The following is a 17124-nucleotide window of genomic DNA, read 5'->3' as shown; positions in this document are numbered from 1 at the left end:
TTTCTTCTGTTGCCTGTTTGAGTGTTTGACAGCATACTGATTCTGTGAACACCAAGCCGCATGCAACGGCAAAATTAACATCTTTACTATGCTGTAATATAGTCGTTACAATTTGTTTTCGTTAGAACATAAATGGTATTATTTATAATTTTGTGTTGTTTACACTGTTCCAAACAGATAGAAAAATACTCTAATCTAAGCGCACCTGTTTGTCACACATAATATGCACGCAGCTTTCACTCCTATAACCTCCCTTTTTTTGATCTCCTTATTGTTACTACAATTATTATGATTATCATTATAATAATAAGTAATGTAGTTATCATTAGTAGGCTTTGTATAGTATCCTTGTATAACAACCATTGAGCTGTAGGCCTAAGAGCGCATCCTGTTTAGTTTTAATACCGTAACGTACTTAGGCCTATATTTCAATATATAGGCTACTGGATCAATCAATTAACCATTCATTCGTTCATGCCATCACACAGCACGAGACATTCATGCTTTGAAATGCAACCAAGCATTTTAGTTTGAGCTTTGAATAATTAGCCTAAACAATAAATAAACCGCAATTCACAAACGCATGCAACTGTTTTTAGTCTGCTGTAAGGCTTAATATATATATACAAACATTTTCTTCCCCCCCAGTTAAAACAGACTTTCTGGTACACTTATTTAGTGTTGTTTAAACTGTTCCAAATGGTCCGAAAAAAAATTAATAAGTATAATCTAACAGCAACTGTTAAAACACACAATACTCACGCAACACTTGCTCCTATACCCTCCTTTCTCTTGATCTCCAGTAGTTTCCACAACTAAGTCAAATCTATCTGGGCTCCCGAATGGTGCAGCGGTCTAAAGCACTGCATCTCAGTGCAAAAGGCGTCACTACAGCCCCTGGTTTAAATCCAGGCTGAAAAACATGATTGGGAGTCCCATAGGGCGGCAAACAGTTGGCCCAGCAGTCATTGTAAAATAAGAATTTGTTCTTAACAGACTTGCCTAGTTAAATAAAGGTTACATTTTTTTTTAAATGAATGTCTTCCACAGATCTGACTTCCCCTTTCCCTCCTGAGCAACCAGTAAACATGTGCCCGTTTCGAGTTTCTTTTTCATGTCCTCCACAAACATTTTGCTGTCATGTGTTACTGTGTTCAGAGTTTGTTATAACCAATTTATTGATGTGATTATGATAGGCTATAGGTCAGGCCATATTGATCGCATGTGATGCTTACATGTTTCACGGAAAGAGAAAGGGTTGAGGGAATGTTTGTCGTAAACAAATTAGGGATTTCGGGAACATAACTTTTCAATCAGAAACAAGAAAGAAACTAAATGGCTGAAATGATGTTGCAGCTTCAGCACGGATAGCACAAAAAAAAAACACTTGCTGTGCTGTCGTGCCTTTTCGCGACAGTAGGGAGGAGAATGAGACAACGTGTGGCAGTTACACAGGGACTAGCTGTCATTTTTTTGTGTGAGTATCGGGTACTTTCTGGATTAATTTGTGTGTTAGTTATTTAATCAAACAGTGTCGTTAAAGCATCACACAAGCTCAGTGCATATTTAGTTGATTTTATTCAAACACATAGGGTATATCTGTCTATATATGAACAAAGAAGTTTAAACATTGACCAAACGATTGGTCGAAAGAACAGAACGACTCTCGGTCAACCAACATTTTTTGGGGTCGGGGACAGCACGACAACTCACACAACAGCAAAAATGTGCAAAGACCTTTCCTCTGTCACAGAAATGTCCTTGTACGTCTTAGAGGCTTTACAGAAGTTCATTAGACAACGGCGCAACTTGTTTTCATCAGGAAATGACAGCAGTTAGAGTTAGTAAAGGGTTACGTCCCAAATGGCTTCCTTTTCCCTGTAGATTGCACTACGTTTGATCTGAGCACTATGGGCTCTGGTCAAAACTAGTGCACTACATACTGTAAGGAATAGGGTGTCATTTGGAACAAAGGGAGGAGTCAGTTTTCACATGGCAATTAAGTTTATATTCCTATAAAACTGGACCCAAGCTTGCTGGGAACAGCTGACAAATGGTTGTGGTTCCCATTAGGCAAGAAGATCAGGGAGGTTTCTTCAGGCGAAGTGTGGGCGATCAGCTAGGTTCAGTGCAATGGTGATAATAATGAAGACAAATTAAAGGGAAAGTGTGATCAATAAAGGGTTTATATAGGGCACTGCCTCCATTAACCCTTTTCTAGCCCTTTTCTAGCTGACTGGGACTGTTTTATTAATGAAGATATATAGTTGAAGTCGGAAGTTTACATACACATTAGCCAAATACATTTAAACTCAGTTTTTCACAATTCCTGAAATTTAAAAACGGGATTTGATCCCTAAGAAGTTAACGGGATCGATTTGACAACATCCAGTGAAATGGCAGAGCGCCAAATTCAAATTAAACTATTAGAAATATTTAACTTTCATACAATCACAAGTGCAATACACCAAATTTAAGCTTTACTTCTTGTTAATCCAGCCACCGTGTCCGATTGCATAAAGGCTTTACGGCGAAAGCAAACCATGCTATTATCTGAGGTCAGCACCCCATCAAACAAACACAGACAATCATATTTCATCCCGCCAGGCGCGACACAAAACTCAGAAATAACGATATAATTCATGCATTACCTTTGACGAGCTTCTTCTGTTGGCACTCCAATATGTCCCATAAACATCACAAATTGTCCTTTTGTTCGATTAATTCCGTCGTTAAAGCTCCAAAATGTCCATTTATTTGGAGCGTTTGATCCAGAAAAACACTGGTTCCAACTCGCACAACATGACTACAAAATATCTAATAAGTTACCTGTAATCTTTGTTCAAACATTTCAAACAACTTTCCTAATACAATTTTACTTATTTAACGTAAATAATCAATCAAATTTAAGACGAGAAACTGCGTTCAATAGCGGATAAAAACAAAGTGGAGCGAGCTTTCAGGTCGCGCGCCCCTAACAAACAGTACACTAGACTCGACCCTCGTTCTAAACAGCCCTACTTCTTCATTTCTCAAAAAAAAACATCAACCAAATTCTAAAGACTTGACATCTAGTGGAAGCAATAGGAACTGCAAGCAAGTGCCTTAGAAATCTAGATCCCCATAAAAAACCCATTGAAAAAAGACTGACCTCAACAAAAAAAATCCTGGATGTTTTGTCCTCGGGGTTTCGCCTGCCAAATGAGTTCTGTTATACTCACAGACATTAACAGTTTTAGAAACTTCAGAGTGTTTTCTATCTGAATCTACCAATAATATGCATATCCTAGCTTCTGGGCCTGAGTAGCAGGCAGTTTACTTTGGGCACGCTTTTCATCCGGACGTGAAAATACCGCCCCCTAGCCTAGAGAGGTTAATCCTAGGAAAAATTCCCTGTCTTAGGTCAGTTAGGATTACCACTTCATTTTAAGAATGTGAAATGTCAGAATAATAGTAGTAGCATCTCAAGGTCCTGGAGTGGCCTAGCCAGTCTCCAGACCTGAACCCAATAGAAAATCTTTGGAGGGAGCTGAAAGTTCGTATTGCCCAGCGACAGCCCCGAAACCTGAAGGATCTGGAGAAGGTCTGTATGGAGGAGTGGGCCAAAATTCCTGCTGCAGTGTGTGCAAACCTGGTCAAGAACTACAGGAAACGTATGATCTCTGTCATTGCAAACAAAGGTTTCTGTACCAAATATTAAGTTCTGCTTTTCTGATGTATCAAATACTTATGTCATGCAATAAAATGCAAATGAATTACTTAAAAATCATACAATGTGATTTTCTGGATTCCGTCTCTCACGGTTGAAGTGTACCTATGATAAAAATTACAGACCTCTACATGCTTTGTAAGTAGGAAAACCTGCAAAATCGGCAGTGTATCAAATACTTGTTCTCCCCACTGTAGCTCCTCCTGCACAACTAAGTGGGCTAATATTAAACCCATATAGCTCCTCCGGCACAACTAAGTGGGCTTATATTAAACCCATATAGCTCCTCCGGCACAACTAAGTGGGCTTATATTAAACCCATATAGCTCCTCCGGCACAACTAAGTGGGCTTATATTAAACCCATATAGCTCCTCCGGCACAACTAAGTGGGCTAATATTAAACCCATATAGCTCCTCCGGCACAACTAAGTGGGCTTATATTAAACCCATATAGCTCCTCCGGCACAACTAAGTGCCTCCCTGTGTGCCTGCATCATACGCTGAGCAAACATTTTCAGACCCCTTCTCCCTAGTGGTTGCCTCTCAAGCATTAAAGTCTACTCTGCCAATATCCTCAAATCCCTCTCAAGGAGACACACTTTCACCTTGGAAAGGGGAAAAGGTTAAATTTGAGCGTGGGGAGCGGCTGCCTGATTCTTGGCAATTTTCAGATGGAGTGGAACGTGGGTCTGTGGCAACGATGCTCCAGACATGCATATGAGCTATGAGTGTTACTGACCCTGAGATATGACAGAATAATTAGAGCTAAGCTTCTTAAGTCACTATGCTTCGTACTGCCAATTTCTTTTACATAAAAGAGCATTGTTTCAAGACACCCACAGTCGGGAAAGCGAATCCCGCATGCAAGACTGGATTTCATCACTGCATTTATTAATTGAGACTAACATTTCAGACTGGGAGACAAATAATTCAGTCGGGGGGGACAAATAATTCAGTCAGTCAGTGAGCCTAACATTTCAGTCGGTGAAATGAATCATAGTTTTATTCACTTGTCTGCACCTGTAGTGTCTGTAGTCCAATGCACATATAGTCCTACCCTGATATAAGACACCCTTGGGTCAAAAACGTGATTACAAAATTGCCGACAATTTGATCAAATCCAGTCCCAACTTGCTGTTGTTCGTACCTGCTTCTTGGCAGGAACATGGACTCCTTGATGAAGACGGACCCGGACAGTAGGATATACCAGCAGCTTCCGACGTCATCCGGGCTGTGAAAGAGAAAAGAGAGAGAATTGAACTGGTGAATCGCAAATTCAAACCTGCACACACACCCAAGTGAAAACACAGACAGCGTGCTACACGTCACAGACGAACTCACACGAACCCTGAGCAGTACAACAGAGTGGATGACACACACAAAGTTGTCCAGCTTCCGAATAGAAAACTCCCTAGTTGGCAATTCCAGTAACGATAATGTCAGATTTGCTGTTTAAAGTAGCCAGAAGCAGCAGCAGAGGACTACAGTACAATGAGGGAGGATGCAATAGTCCATTGAGAGGGTTTTCTGATAGTTTTCTTGGCAAGCCATGGTTCTCTATTCAAATAGATCTAACATAAAACAGCCCATTGATAGTACAGATCTAGGAGGAAATACCAGCACAGACACATTACGGTGTCTCTACTGATGGCACCGACAGAGATGGTCACTCTGTTTCTAGCTCCGAGTCAACTTTGCAGTATTTTTGTGCGCGTGTTATTTCATACATTACTTGCTCAGAACGTTTCTTGCAATATTAACTTCTTATGGCTGCAGGGGCAGTATTGAGTAGCTTGGATGAAAGGTGCACAGAGGTGCCCAGAGTAAACGGCCTGCTCATCAGTCATAGTTGCTAATATATGCATATTATTATTAGTATTGGATAGAAAACACTGAAGTTTCTAAAACTGTTTGAATTATGTCTGGGAGTATAACAGAACTCATATGGCAGGCAAAAACCTGAGAAGTTCCACTTCCTGTTTGTATTTTTTCTGAGGCTGCTAGATTTTCAACCAAGCTCCGAATGAAATTACAGCGAGATATGGATGAGTTTTCACTTCCTACGGTTTCCACTAGATGTCAACAGTCAATAGAACTTTGTCTGATGACTAATGTGAAGGGGGGCCGAAGGAGACAGGAATGAGTAATCACTGCCATGAGGTGACCACGCATTGAACACGCGCGTTCACGTGAAAGGCAGCTCCGTTCCATCGCTCATCTGAAGTCAATGTAATTCTCCGGTTGGAACGTTATTCAAGATGTATGTTAACAACATTCTTAAGATTGATTCAATACATCGTTTGACATGTTTCTACTGACTGTTACGGAACTTTTGGACATTTTATCACGTTATAGTGGTCGCGCTTTGTGACTTTGGAATTGTTTACCAAACGCGCTAACCAAAGTAGCTAATTGGACATAAATAACGGACATTATTGAACAAATCAAGCATTTATTGTGGACCTGGGATTCCTAGGACTGCATTCTGATTAAGTTCATCAAAGGTAAGGAAACATTTATCATGTATTTTCTGGTTTCTGTTGACTCCAACATGTCGGCTAATTTGGCTATTGTTCTGAGCGCCGTCTCAGATTATTGCATGGTTTGCTTTTTCCGTAAAGTTTTTTTGAAATCTGACACAGCGGTTGCATTAAGGCAGTGCTTCTCAATTATTTTCTGTTACGCCCCCCCTAGGATGAAATAAACATTTCGCGCCCCCCAACTCTCCGCCGCGACTGTAAATAGTATCATTTGTCTATAAAATTGTTAGAAGTACACCTCTGCATAACATTGTATCCTTATTAACATTAAAGAAAAAAAAAAGAAAGATATAGATCAACTTACAAAGAATAACTTTATTAACATTGTTTTTTAGTCTGTAACAGAAAAGACTTAAAGTGCATCGATTTGCCTGAAATAAAAATACAAAAAAATCAAGCCTTATTTAAAAAAAAAAAAATTTACCATTTGATACTGAAAAATAAAATATAATCAATAAATAATAATACATTCAAATTGATCAGCAACATTAACTCAGGAGCACAATATATGAAACACTTTGACCTATAAAACAAAAATTAATAAAACAATTTGTGCTGATTTTTTTAAATCAAAATGAGGAAGTCATAGTTTTTATTTTTGCAGCACTTGCGTCATCCAGCATGACAGAGACTATGTCTAATGCTGCAGGCAGTATCAGCTCCTCTGCTATGGAGTGGGTTTTTTTGCACTGAGCAATTTGGTACGCCACCTGATATGATGCTAACAGTGCTCGCTGGTTTACTGAAGTAGCATTCACAAAGCGGGACGATTGTTGGCAATATTCGGCACGTTTTCGCTAAAAAAACTCAAGCGGCTTATCAGCGTGATTGGGGTGTAATGTCTTTAAGTGACGCCTTCATTTATTTGGCTTCATGCTGTCCGCTGCCAACATTTCTAGACACAGTAAACATACCGGTCTTTCCTCTTCTCCCACCGTAGTCACAGTGAAGCCAAGCGCTACATACGCGTTGTCATATTTCCTCGTCTTAGCTTTCGGGAGACTTTGTCTCATTATCTCCATCTCTCTCCGCCTTTCTTTTCATCCCTGTTAAATATTTTTCCATGGTGTCTCTTAAGGGTTTGTTATCTGCACTTCATATCTCCTGCTCTGTGCCGTGTGCTCTTGTTCGGTGCAAAAAAAAAACTACTCCCTGCAGCAAAAAAAGCATGTTCCCCGGGGTCACACACGCCCCCCCTGGCATCGCTCCGAGCCCCCCCAGGGGGGCGCGCCCCACTATTTGAGAAGGACTGCATTAAGGAGAGATATATCTATAATTCCATGTGTATAACTTGTATTATCATCTACATTTATGATGAGTATTTCTGTTGAAACGATGTGGCTATGCAAAATCACTGGATGTTTTTGGAACTAGTGAATGTAACGCGCCAATGTAAACTCCGATTTTTTTATATAAATATGAACGTTATCTAACAAAACATGCATGTATTGTGTAACATGAAGTCCTATGAGTGTCATCTGATAAAGATCAAAGGTTAGTGATTAATTTTATCTCTATTTCTGCTTTTTGTGACTGCTATCTTTCGCTGGAAAATTGGCTGTGCTTATTGTGGTTTGGTGGTGACCTAACATAATCGTTTGTAGTGCTTTAACTGAAAAGCATATTTGAAATCAGACACTTTGGTGGGATTAACAACAAGAGTACCTTCAAAATGATATAAGACACATGTATGTTTGAGGAATTGTAATTATGAGATTTCTGTTGTTTGAATTTGGCGCCCTGCACTTTCACTGGCTGTTGTCATATCGATCCCGTTAGCGGGATTGCAGCCATAAGAAGTTTTAACAGCCAAAATTAATTGGTGGCTATAAAATCGGCAATCACTCAACAGCATTTCAACCAGAAATTTGAATTCCCTAAATTGGATCCTTTGTTTGAACACCCCGAGGCAGTTCTATTCATCCCGGGGGCTGCTCCAAAACGCCGCCGCAGGAGAAGAGGAATAAAGAGTGGGCTTCTAGTCAGACTCAGGAGGCATGCATATCATCCACCGCTTCCGAGTATATTGCTTGCTAATATTCAGTCCCGGAAAACAAAGTAGACAAGCTCAGAGCAAGGATTTCCTTCCAGACTAACATTCTGTTTCATGGAATCATGGCTCTCTCAGGAACTACTGTCTCTGTCCATTCAGCCAGTGGGGTTCCCCAATAACTCTCATTGAAAAAGAAAGCTGGAGATGTACGTTTCATGATTAAGACACTAACAGCTTACAGACAGTAGGCAATTAAGGTCACAATTATGAAGAGGCCTTTCTACTGACTGAAAAGCATCAAAAGAAAGATGCCCAGGGTCCCTGATCATCTGCGTGAATGTGCCTTAGGCATGCTGCAAGGAGGCATGAGGACTGCAGATGTGGCCAGGGCAATACATTGCAATGTCCGTACTGTGAGACTCCTAAGACAGTGTGACAGGGAGACAGGACGGACAGCTGATTGTCCTCGCAGTGGCAGACCACGTGTAACAAGACATGCACAGGATCGGTAAATCCGAACATCACACCTGCGGGACAGGTACAGGATGGCAACAACTATCTGAGTTACACCAGGGACGCAGAGTCCCTCCATCGGTGCTCAGACTGTCCGCAATAGGCTGAGAGAGGCTGGACAGAGCTCGTAGGCCTGCTATAAGGCAAGTCCTCACCAGACATCACCAGAAACAATGTCGCCTATGGGCACAACCCCACTGTCGCTGGACCAGACAGGACTGGCAAAAAGTGCTCTTCACGGATGCGGTTTTGTCTCACCGGGTGTGATGGTCGGATTCGCATTTATCGTCGAAGGAATGAGCGTTACACCGAGGCCTGTACTCTGGAACAGGATCGATTTGGAGGTGGAGGGTCTGTCATGGTCTGGGGTGGTGTGTCACAGCATCATCGGACTGAGCTTGTTGTCATTGCAGGCAATTTCAACGCTGTGCATTACAAGGAAGACATCCTCCTCCCTCGTGGTACCCTTCCTGCAGGCTCATCCTGACATGACCCTCCAGCATGACAATGCCACCAGCCATATCGCTTGTTCTGTGAGTGATTTCCTGCAAGACAGCAATGTCAGTGTTCTGCCATGGCCAGCGAAGATGATCATTGATGCCCCACGAGGTGATATCTTGCATGGAGCCCCAGACCGAGGGTGATTGACCATCATCTTGAACTTCTTCCATTTTCTAATAATTGCGCCAACAGTTGTTGCCTTCTCACCAAGCTGCTTGCCTATTGTCCTGTAGCCCATCCCAGCCTTGTGCAGGTCTACAATTTTATCCCTGATGTCCTTACACAGCTGTCGGGTCTTGGCCATTGTGTAGAGGTTTGAGTCTGTGTGATTGAGTGTGTGGACAGGTGTCTTTTTATACAGGTAACGAGTTCAAACAGGTGCAGTTAATACAGGTAATGAGTGGAGAACAGGAGGGCTTCTTAAAGAAAAACTAACAGGTCTGTGAGAGCCGGAATTCTTACTGGTTGGTAGGTGGTCAAATACTTATGTCATGCAATAAAATGCAAATTAATTACTTAAAAATCATACAATGTGATTTTCTGGATTTTTGTTTTAGATTCCGTCTCTCACAGTTGAAGTGTACCTATGATAAAAATGACAGACCTCTACATGCTTTGTAAGTAGGAAACCTGCAAAATCGTCAGTGTATCAAATACTTGTTCTCCCCACTGTATCTACATAGGCGTACAGTGGCACATTATCAGCAACCATCACTCCTGTGTTCCAATGGCGTGTTGTGTTAGGTAATCCAAGTGTATCATTTTAAAAAGGCTAATTGATCATTAGAAACCCCTTTTGCAATTGTCAAAACAGCTGAAAACTGTTGTACTAATTGAAGAAGAAATAAAACTGGCCTTCATTAGACTAGTTGAGTATCTGGAGCATCAGCATTTGTGGGTTCGATTACAGACTCAAAATGGCCAGAAACAAAGACTTTCTTCTGAAACTCGTCAGTCTATTCTTGTTCTGGGAAATGGAGTATATTCCATGCGAGAAATTGCCAAGAAACTGAAGATCTCATACAACACTGTATACTACTCCCTTCACAGAACAGAGCAAACTGGCCCTAACCAGAATAGAAAGAGTGGGAGGCCCCAGTGCACAACTGAGCAAGAGGACAAGTACATTAGTGTCTAGATTGAGAAACAGACACCTCACAAGTCCTCAACTGGCAGCTTTGTTAAATAGTACCCGCAAAACACCAGTCTCAACGTCAACAGTGAAGAGGCGACTCCGGGATGCTGGCCTTCTAGACACTAATGTACTTGTCCTCTTGCTCAGTTGTGCACCGGGGCCTCCCACTCCTATTTGTATTCTGGTTAGTGTCAGTTTGCGCTGTTCTGTGAAGGGAGTAGTACATAGTGTTGTACGAGATAATCAGTTTCTTGGCAATTTCTCGCATGGAATAGCCTTCATTTCTCAGAACAAGAATAGACTGACAAGTTTCAGAATAAAGTACTTGGTTTCTGGACATTTTGAGCCTGTAATCGAAACCAAATGCTGATGATCCAGATACTCAACTAGTCTAAAGAAGGCCTGTTTAATTTCTTCTTTAAATCAGAACAGTTTTCAGCTGTGCTAACATAATTGCAAAATGGGTTTCTAATGATCAATTAGCTTTTTAAAATGATAAACTTGGATTACCTAACACAACGGTCCCATTGGAACACAGGAGTGATGGTTGAAGATAAATGGGCCTCTGTACGCCTACGTTTATATTCCATTAAAAATCAGCCGTTTCCAGCTACAATAGTCATTTACAACATTAACAATGTCTACACTGTATTTCTGATCAATTTGATATTATTTTAAAATGGACCAAAAATGTTTTGCTTTTCTTTCAAAACAAGTAAAATGTCTAAATGATCCCAAACTTTTGAACGGTAGTGTGTGTGTGTAATATATATACATACATACATACTCAAAAGTTTGGACACCTACTCATTCCAGGGTATTGTAGAATAATAGCTAAGACATCAAAACTATGAAATAACACATGGAATCATGTAGTAACCAAATTAAAGTGTTAAATCAAAATACATTTTATTTTTGATTCTTCAAAGTAGCCACCCTTTGAACACTTGGCATTCTCTCAACCAGCTTCATCTGGAATGGTTTTCCAACAGTCTTGAAGGAGTTCCCATATATGCTGAGCACTTGTTGGCTGCTTTTACTTCACTGCGGTCCAACTCATCCCAAACCAACTCAATTGGGTTGAGGTTGGGTGATTGTGGAGGCCAGGTCATCTAATTCAGCACTCTCCTTCTTAGTCAAATAGCCCTTACACAGCCTGGAGGTGTGTTGGGTCATTGTGCTGTTGAAAAACAAATGATATCCCATCTGGTTTGGGCTTAGTGGGACTGGCGTATGGCTGCAGAATGCTGTGGTAACCATGCTGGTTAAACGTGCCTTGAATTCTAAATAAATCACAGAGAGTGTCAGCAGCAAAGCACCCCCACCTCCATGGTGGTTACGACACATGCAGAGATCATCCGTTCACCTACTCTATGTCTCACGACACAGCGGTTGGAACCAAAAACCTCCAATTTGGACTCATCAGACCGAAAAGACAAATGTGTCCATTGCTCATGTTTCCTGGCCCAAGCTGGTCTCTTCTTATTAATGGTGTCATTTGGAAGTGGTTTCTTTGCAGCAATTCGACAATTAAGGCCTGATTGATGCAGTCTCCTCTGAACGGCTGATGTTGCAATGTGTCTGTTAATTGAACTCTGTAAAGCATTTATTTGGGCTGCAATTTCTGAGGCTGGTAACTCGAATGAACTTTTCCTCTGCAGCAGAGGTAACTCTGGGTCTTCCTTTGCTGTGGCAGTCCTCATGAAAGCCAGTTTCATCATAGCGCTTGATGGTTTTTGCGATTGCACTCAAAGTAACTTTCAAAGTCCTTGACATTTTCCCAACTGACTGATCTTCATGTCTTAAAGTAATGATGGACTGTTGTTTCTCTTTGCTTATTTGAGCTGTTCTTGCCATAATATGGACTTGGTATTTTACCAAACAGGGCTATTTTCTGTATACCACCCCTTTCTTGTCAGAACAACTGATTGGCTCAAACACATGAAGGAAATTCCACAAATTAACCTTTAACAAGGCACACCTGTTAATTGAAATGCATTCCAGCTGATGACCTCATGAAGCTGGTTGAGAGAATGCCAAAACTGTGCAAAGCCATCATCCAGGCAAAAGGGTGGCTACTTTTAACAATCTCAAATATAAAATATAATTTGATTTGTGTAACACTTTTTTGGTTACTACATATGTCCATATGTTACTTGATAGTTTTGATGTATTCACTATTATTCTACAATGTAGAAAATAGTCAAAATAAAAACCCTGGAATAAAAACCCTGGAAAAGTTGAGTATTCAGACTCAACTTTTTCCACATTGTGTTACGTTACAGTCTTATTCAAAAGAATCACGACACAATACCCCATAATGACAAAGCAAAAACAAGATAAAAAACAGAAATACCTTATTTACATCAGTATTCAGACCCTTTGCTAAATTGAGCTCATGTGCATCCTGTTTCCATTGATCATCCTTGAGATGTTTCTACAACTTGATTGGAGTCCACCTGTGGTAAATTCAATTGATTGGACATGATTTGGAAAGGCACACACCTGTCTATATAAGGTTCCACAGTTGACAGTGAATGTCAGAACAAAAACAAAGCCACGAGGTTGAAGGAATTGTCCATAGAGCTCCAAGACAGGATTGTGTCGAAGCACAGATCTGGGGAAGGGTACCAAAACATTTCTGCAGCATTGAATGTCCACAAGAAGACAGTGGGCTCCATCATTCTTAAATGGAAGAAGTTTGGAACCATCAAGACTCTTTCTAGAGCGGTCCGCCCGGCCAAACTGAGCAATCAGGGGAAAAGGGCCTTGGTCAGGGAGGTGGCCAAGAACCCGATGGTCATCTGTGGAGATGGGAGAACTTTCATTGCAGGAGTAAAGTAATACTGCAGCAGGAGGATTTGATTATAAAAAAATAAATACATTCTAAGAGGAAATCAGTTTTGATAGGACCTACAGTAGTAGGACATTTATTATGTCAGGTGCTGTAGAATTTGAGCGAGCGAGAGAGAAAGACCACTGAAGTGAATTGATGTCAATTCTGTGGCGCAGGGAGTGAACAAATGAAGATACAATACCTCTATAAGTTCAATGGCCACGTGTTTCACTTAGCTATGGATTTACTCATCTAGTCTCTACCAAATGACGCTATAACAAGGAATAAACTGCTTCATCATCATAGTTCAGTCTTACACCAACTACAGAGCAGATTGCTGTGGCTGCACACCCTGTACATGCTGCAGGTGCTATTAAAGTGCTTGTCTTGTCATTGGGTTCCCTTTAAATCTAGTGCTAATCGGCCAGTCATGTGTAATTATTGGTCAGCGTGTTCATCAAGTCCCACCAGCGGAGAGCTCTGAAAGGTAGTCTGGAGGAAATCCATTCGATGGCAAATACGGCACGCCCAAGGTTTGTGTCCCACTCACATCTAGAGGTGGGACGGATGGGGATGAATGCATGGCCAAACAAACAGACAAGTGAACATGCACAAGTATGTTCATACACACAAAGACAGAGCGAGAGATTATACTGAGTGAGAGTTTCTCATCACAGAGAACAAAGTAATCCCCCCCACCCCCCTCTTCCTTCTCTCCACACCTTCACTCTGGAGCTAATAAGGCTGAGTATAGCACACCCTACTGATGCAGTGTGAATCCTGCTTCCCTCCCTCTCCCCATCTCTCTCCTTCACAGTTTCCCCTCCTTTCCCCTGATGCACTTGTTCTCCCCTATATCGTCCTCATCTCCTCCCTCGCAGTCCAAATGAAATGTTCAATTATTAAATCGCTGGCACGCAGAGGCGCTCGCTCCCTTGCACATCGCTAAGGAGGAGAGGAGCACAGAACACAAAGTAGTAGGAGACAGGAGAGTCTTATGCGCCACGACAGCTTGACTGAACTGGGTCATGAGCATTTTGGGAGAAACAATCGTCTGAGAAGCGCTCAGCAATGACAAGCCCGAACACCACATCTCATCTTCAGACAGGATGTAAGGTAGGAGAGGAGCTGAGGGTCTCTGGGTATGTTAGAAGCTGGAGAGGAACTGTTTTTTTTAATAAACATCAATATTCTTATGAGACCCTTTATGAAATGATGTTGGAGTGGGGGGGGGGCAGCCCGAGCCTATTTCCAAAGGGGTGTGTCTGCTAAACTACAGTATACAGTTCATTCAGAAAGTATTCAGACACCCCTTTTCCACATTGATAAAAAAATAAAAAAATCTTCAATCTACACGCAATACCCTATAATGACAAAGCAAAAAAAAAACAGAACCACCTTATTTACATAAGTATTCAGACCCTTTGCCATGAGACTCGAAATTGAGCTCAGGTGCATCCTGTTTCTATTGATCATCATTTAGATGTTTCTTCAACTTAATTGGAGTCCACCTGTTGTAAATTATATTGATTGGACATGATTTGGAAAGGCACACACCTGTCTATATAATGTCCCACAGTTGACAGTGCATGTTAGAAAAACCAAGCCATGAGGTCAAAGAAATTGTCCACAGAGCTCCGAGACAGGATTGTGTCGAGGCACAGATCTGGGAAAAGGTACCAAAAAAAATCCTGCAGCATTGAAGTACCCCAAGAACACAGTGGCCTCCATCACTCTTCAATGGAAGAAGTTTGGAAACACTAAGTCTCTAAAATGGCCGCCCAGCCAAACTGAAGAATTGGGGGAGAAGGGCCTTGGTCAGGGAGGTGACCAAGAATCCAATAGTCGCTCTAGAGTTCCTCTGTGGAGATGGGAGAACCTTCCAGAAGGACAAGCATCTCTGCAGCACTCCACCAAATCAGGCCTTTATGGTAGAGCGGCCAGACAGAAGCCACTCCTCAGTAAAAGGCACAACAGTCCGCTTGGAGTTTACCAAAAGGCACCTAAAAAGGACTCTCAGACCATGATGAAACCAAAATGTAACTCTTTGCCCTGAATGCCAAGCGTCACATCTGGAAGAAACCTAGCACCATCCCTATGGTGAAGCATGGTGGTGGCATCATCATGCTGTGGAGATGTTATTCAGCGGCAGTAACTGGGAAACTATTCAGGATCCGAGGGAAAGATGAACAGAGCAAAGTAAAGAGAGAGATCTATGATGAAGAGCGCTCTGGAGCAGGTTAAGACCTCAGACTGGAGGAAAGGTTCACCTTCCAACTGGACAATGACCCTAAGCACATAGCCAAGACAATGCAGGAGTGGCTTGGGGACAAGTCTCTGAATATCTATGAGTTGCCGAGCCAGAGCCCGGACTTGAACCCGATCGAACATCACTGGAGAGGCCTGGAAATAGCTTTGCAGCGACGCTCCCCATCCAACCTAACTGAGCTTGAGAGGATCTGCAGAGAAGAACAGGAGGAACTCCCAAAAATACAGGTGTGCCCAGCTTGTAGCATCATACCCAAGAAGACTTGAGGCTGTAATCACTGCCAAAGTGCTTCAACAAAGTACTGAGTTAAGGGTCTGAATATTTATATAAATGTGATATTTCCGATTTTTGTTTTTATACGTTTGCAAACATTTCCCAAATCCTGTTTTTGCTTTGTCATTATTGGGTCATATGACGGTCTTGTGATAATCAAAATGTGCCAGATGAGACTGGCGGGGGTTGACAGTATCCAGGCCCCCCTCTCTCACTTCGGGTGGGGGGGTAGCTGCTGGATGGTCAACAGTTCACACCCTGTTGTAAATTACAGGACGAGGAGACTTTCTTTCCCCCCTTTTAGTATCAACCAAAGGAATGTATTTGTTTCACAGACAGTTTTTTGCTGAAACTCTCACACGGTCAAAAGTGGATACTGGAACAATATTTGTGGAGAATGGTCAGTGGGGAGCTATAGAAAACTAATGTCACATGGGTTTTCATTTTGTGATGTCGTAAAAAAATTGTATGAACGAAATACTGTAACTTGGAAAGTATCTCCCCTTTATCTGTCAAGTTTCCATCCAATATGTTGTGCATATAATATGAAAAGTATTTTTGTTAAAATATGAATGTGATTTTAAGAGAATCTCTCCATAGTAAGTAGCCACGCCCCAAATTAGGTCAGAGACTGTGTCAGACTGACAGAACAATCCCCTTTTGACTAGTGTGCATAAAAAGCTTGCCAACTAAATTAACCCCATACCAGGAAACTTGAGGCGGTAGCTACATGTTTTGAAAAGGTTGGAACTTCGACACGAGGTGAAGAAATAAACTCGCCTTTCTTTAGACCAGAGAGACGGCAAGCTGCAGCTCATGTCCATCGTGGTTCGAATCCTGAATAATCAACACGAGGTGTGGGTGAGAAGCTCACCTCTCAGACAATCACTTAGACAGCTGATTAGCTGTCGCGAGTCAAATATCTAGAAAAGTGAATGTAAGTGAGACTATCCTACTACGCTCATCACCGGCAACAACAGTAGAAGACGGGAAAGGGGAGACCCCTTCTGGACAATCAGAGCCATCCAGCTTGCCGCTCTAAGGCCAAACAACCTTCCTAAGGAGGGCTGGTTCCGACCAAACAAAGGCCCTCGCACATAAATACATTGATGATTTCTTCATCCAAATGGGCGGTGGTTCATGTGCAAACTATATGATTAATGTGAGAATAGTTCTGAAATGTCTTTTTTTCGCTCTCCCCTCTACCTATCGTTGCGTAAAAAGCCACCATATTGTAAAAGTCTGCTACGGACTTTTGTCTCGTGTATTAAGTGTCTATGTTATTATTTAGTTAGCTAGTAAATAAATAATGAAACCAATTGGTGTAGTACTGAATCATGAGTAAGACTGGGTT

At 41.7% G+C, this 17124-nt stretch overlaps 1 protein-coding gene across 12 annotated transcripts in view; it reads right to left on the bottom strand.

The window, feature by feature from the left end:
- Window positions 1-17124, bottom strand: part of LOC139574464 (rap guanine nucleotide exchange factor 2-like) — a 137400-nt gene that overhangs the window by 77994 nt on the left and 42282 nt on the right. For all 12 annotated transcript variants that reach the window (XM_071399045.1, XM_071399046.1, XM_071399051.1 and 9 more), the window contains exon 4: window positions 4858-4941. In XM_071399045.1, the coding sequence (XP_071255146.1) occupies window positions 4858-4941 (84 nt within the window). The remainder of the gene's footprint in view (window positions 1-4857; window positions 4942-17124) is intronic.

Source organism: Salvelinus alpinus, chromosome 4 (genome assembly GCF_045679555.1).
Source record: "Salvelinus alpinus chromosome 4, SLU_Salpinus.1, whole genome shotgun sequence".
In the NCBI taxonomy this organism is placed as follows: Eukaryota; Metazoa; Chordata; class Actinopteri; order Salmoniformes; family Salmonidae; genus Salvelinus; species Salvelinus alpinus.
The sequence above is the reverse complement of the archived record's forward strand: the minus strand, read 5'-3'. Positions and strand labels throughout refer to the sequence as shown.